This window comes from Pygoscelis adeliae, unplaced genomic scaffold, assembly GCF_000699105.1.
Source record: "Pygoscelis adeliae isolate BGI_AS28 unplaced genomic scaffold, ASM69910v1 Scaffold272, whole genome shotgun sequence".
NCBI classification, from domain to species: Eukaryota; Metazoa; Chordata; class Aves; order Sphenisciformes; family Spheniscidae; genus Pygoscelis; species Pygoscelis adeliae.
In genome coordinates, this window is record NW_008824282.1 from 583,954 (window position 1) to 586,858 (window position 2,905).

The 2,905-nt window shown below is 41.3% G+C and overlaps 1 protein-coding gene across 1 annotated transcript in view; it reads right to left on the reverse strand.

Annotated features, from left to right (window-relative positions):
* Positions 1–2,867, reverse strand: part of ZFR (zinc finger RNA binding protein) — a 45,821-nt gene extending 42,954 nt beyond the window's left edge. The window contains exon 1 of the mRNA XM_009318435.1: positions 2,789–2,867. Coding sequence (XP_009316710.1) covers positions 2,789–2,844 — 56 coding nt within the window. The 5' untranslated portion in view covers positions 2,845–2,867. The remainder of the gene's footprint in view (positions 1–2,788) is intronic.
* Between the last annotated feature and the right edge of the window lie 38 nt (positions 2,868–2,905).

A 2,905-nucleotide genomic window follows, 5' to 3' on the forward strand; every position in this document is an offset into this window, starting at 1 on the left:
AGAGGTGGTCGATGCCCCAAGCCTGTCAGTGCTTAGGAGGCATTTGGACAATGCCCTTAACAACACGCTTTAACTTTTGGTCAGCCCTGAATTGGTCAGACAGTTGGAGTAGATGATCTTTGTAGGTCCCTTCCAACTGAAATAGTGTATTCTACTCTTTAAAATTGGTTAGAAACTATTTAGTCTCTCCTCTTTCTCATGCAAAGTTTGGTTTTGGGGTTTTTTTTTATGCATGTCTCCAGTTGAAGATTTAATAGTTTCATACTTTGAGATATTCCAAGAAAGGCATGTATCCTAAAAAGAACTGCAGATTTTTTGCACTTAGCTGAAGTAAGTGCTGAAGTCAACAGGATTCTATATATTATCATTAGGGAGCACTGAGTGAGATTCCTTTAAAGTTGCAGCCTAAAGTTCTCCCAATACATCAGAATTTTTTACAGCAATTTTGTCAAGAGACAACCCCCGAAAATGTGACTAATAATGTGTTTATTATGAAAATTTCTGTTACTTGCTAAAAAACCTACAGCACTAGGACTTCTAAACAATCTTTCTATATCAAAGAACTAAGGCCTTCAACTTCAAGTGTCTAATTTGCCCTCCTAAAACAACTTGCTGTTTTGAGCAACTTTTTTAAAATCCATGGATTAGGCCTGTGGCTAGAAAATTTTTTTTGGTAGATTTATGAGGCTCACCTATGTATCAACTATGTAGATAAACATCCATTTGTTTATTTACTATCCTGGTTTCTAAGAATGCAAGAATTTTATCATTCTATAAACTGTTACTTCAAATACTGGTAACAATCTTAGAGGACTTGTTGCAATATTAAATCTTGTACTATCTTCCCTTGCCACCACCATCTCTTTCTCAAATATACTGGAGTGGAATATAGATTTTGTAGCACTCTGCAAACAAGCTACTAAGGACTTGCCAAGTCTGCTTCATGAAGGTTAGCTCCCTTTTAGACATTTTAAGTGACTCCTGTGTTTTCTGCTCAAAATATTAAATTCATTCTTATGAAAGGACTGCTTTAACACTGATTGCTGTCTCTCTTCACTTTCAGATGTGGTAAATATAGAAATAATTTATAGGATGTAGCGTCTTTTACTGATAGCAAATGAAATAGTATCTTGCACTTGTGATAGCAAAGGAAAAAGCTTCTTCAATCAGTTTTTTTTGCATTTTCTCAAGAACACATTTAGGATTAACTATGAAAACAAGTTTTGAACCTGAACATTATTCCAATTATCTGTTTTTATACTGCAATTCAAAAGGAAATTTCAAATGAGTTGTTCAGATTCGTAAGTCTAGAGATCACTCAGCTCCATAATAAAAGGAATAATAATTTTAAAAACTCATCTCCACTTCAAAACTGCAGACACATGGATCTCAGTTCATTATTCACTTAAAGATAACTTGTCTACTTACGAAAAAAAAAAAGAAAATCCTATTTAGAAACTCCTTCATACCCCATGACAACTAATTTTCAAATTTCACTGTAACTGTCAAGTAACATAAACATACTGTGAGCACCTAATCTTAAAAAAACTAGAAGACGAGCTAAGTTTAATCCTCTAACTATTAAACATTGGAGTAAATGAAATTTAATGTACTTTATGTCCATTTCCAGGAAAAAAATAGATAGAATAGTTTGGGAGTCATTCCAAGACCTCCATAAAACTATGTACTCCTGAAACTATGTCAGGTATGCAATTTTTATTAGTTAGTTAACAGTAGCACACATCTGCATTTGTTTGTTAATAACCCCTCATATATTTGCTTTATTATTCTGTTTTTCCCATTAACCAAGACTTAGGAGTCAAGGAAGGTCTTTATTACAGATTTATGAAATGAGTAAGTTTCAAATGTGGACTTTAAGGTGCTACTCCAATACAGGCCAAAAATGTGAAGATGTTCCTGATTGTATCTGGGTTTTGCCAAATTAAGTGATCTGATTTCAGAAAACATGAAAGAACAGGTGCTACCAATTACTTTTTAACACTCTGATACACAATTTGGATGCACAAAGACTTATGGCAGTGTGTCTATACAAGATGTAAGATGTACAGTTACAGGTCCCCGAGCTCCACTAGAAGACGTGCTCCTGGTCTTAGATATCAAAGTAGGAAATCTTTTTAAAAGGTGCCTGGCCCTGAAAGTAGGTTCTCTACTTTCTTAGAGACATTAATTATAACATTGCTTCAATGGAATGAAGTCCCCTGTATTTTCTGGCGCTTCACCTCTTCCCTTGTCCACCCAGCCTCCCATAGCCTCCCATAGGCTGGGTTCTATCTTCCCATACTGACATAAGTGGAGGCAAAGACTTGGGGAGCAAGCCCCCTCTTCCCTGAAGCTGAAGGAGGAGAAGGGCCCGGGGGCGGCAGACTAACTCGCTGGTGGTGTTGACTGCAAGTGGCCATTTTAATTTAAGGGCCCTGGGACCCGATGCTGCCGCTGATTCTCCTCCTCTCCCCGTAGCGCCCAGCTCCACCTCCCCACCCTCACACCACTGGGGATACGGGGAGGCCTTTACCAGGAGGATAAGAAAACACACCCGCGGGCGGGGCAGACAAGCAGAAGGGTCCCAGGCACAACCATCCGGGAGGAACGGGGTGCAGAAGAGGCCCCGGCACGGGGCGGGAGATGGGAGCAGTCCCGAGCCCGCACCCCGAGGGGGCGGGGAGATCCCGGACAGGGACACGGGACCGGAGGCCAAGAGGGGAGAAGGGGCTGTGGGCCCGGACAGAGGGAGGGGCGGAGCAGGGCAGGGAGGGGTCGCGGTGGTTACCTATACTGGGCAGCAGCCCCGCTATGGGTGAATCCAAAGTAGTTGCCGGTGGCCATTTTGGCATCTTCTCCCAGCCGGCTGGGCACTGCGGCGACGATAACCAAGAGGCGGGGGCGG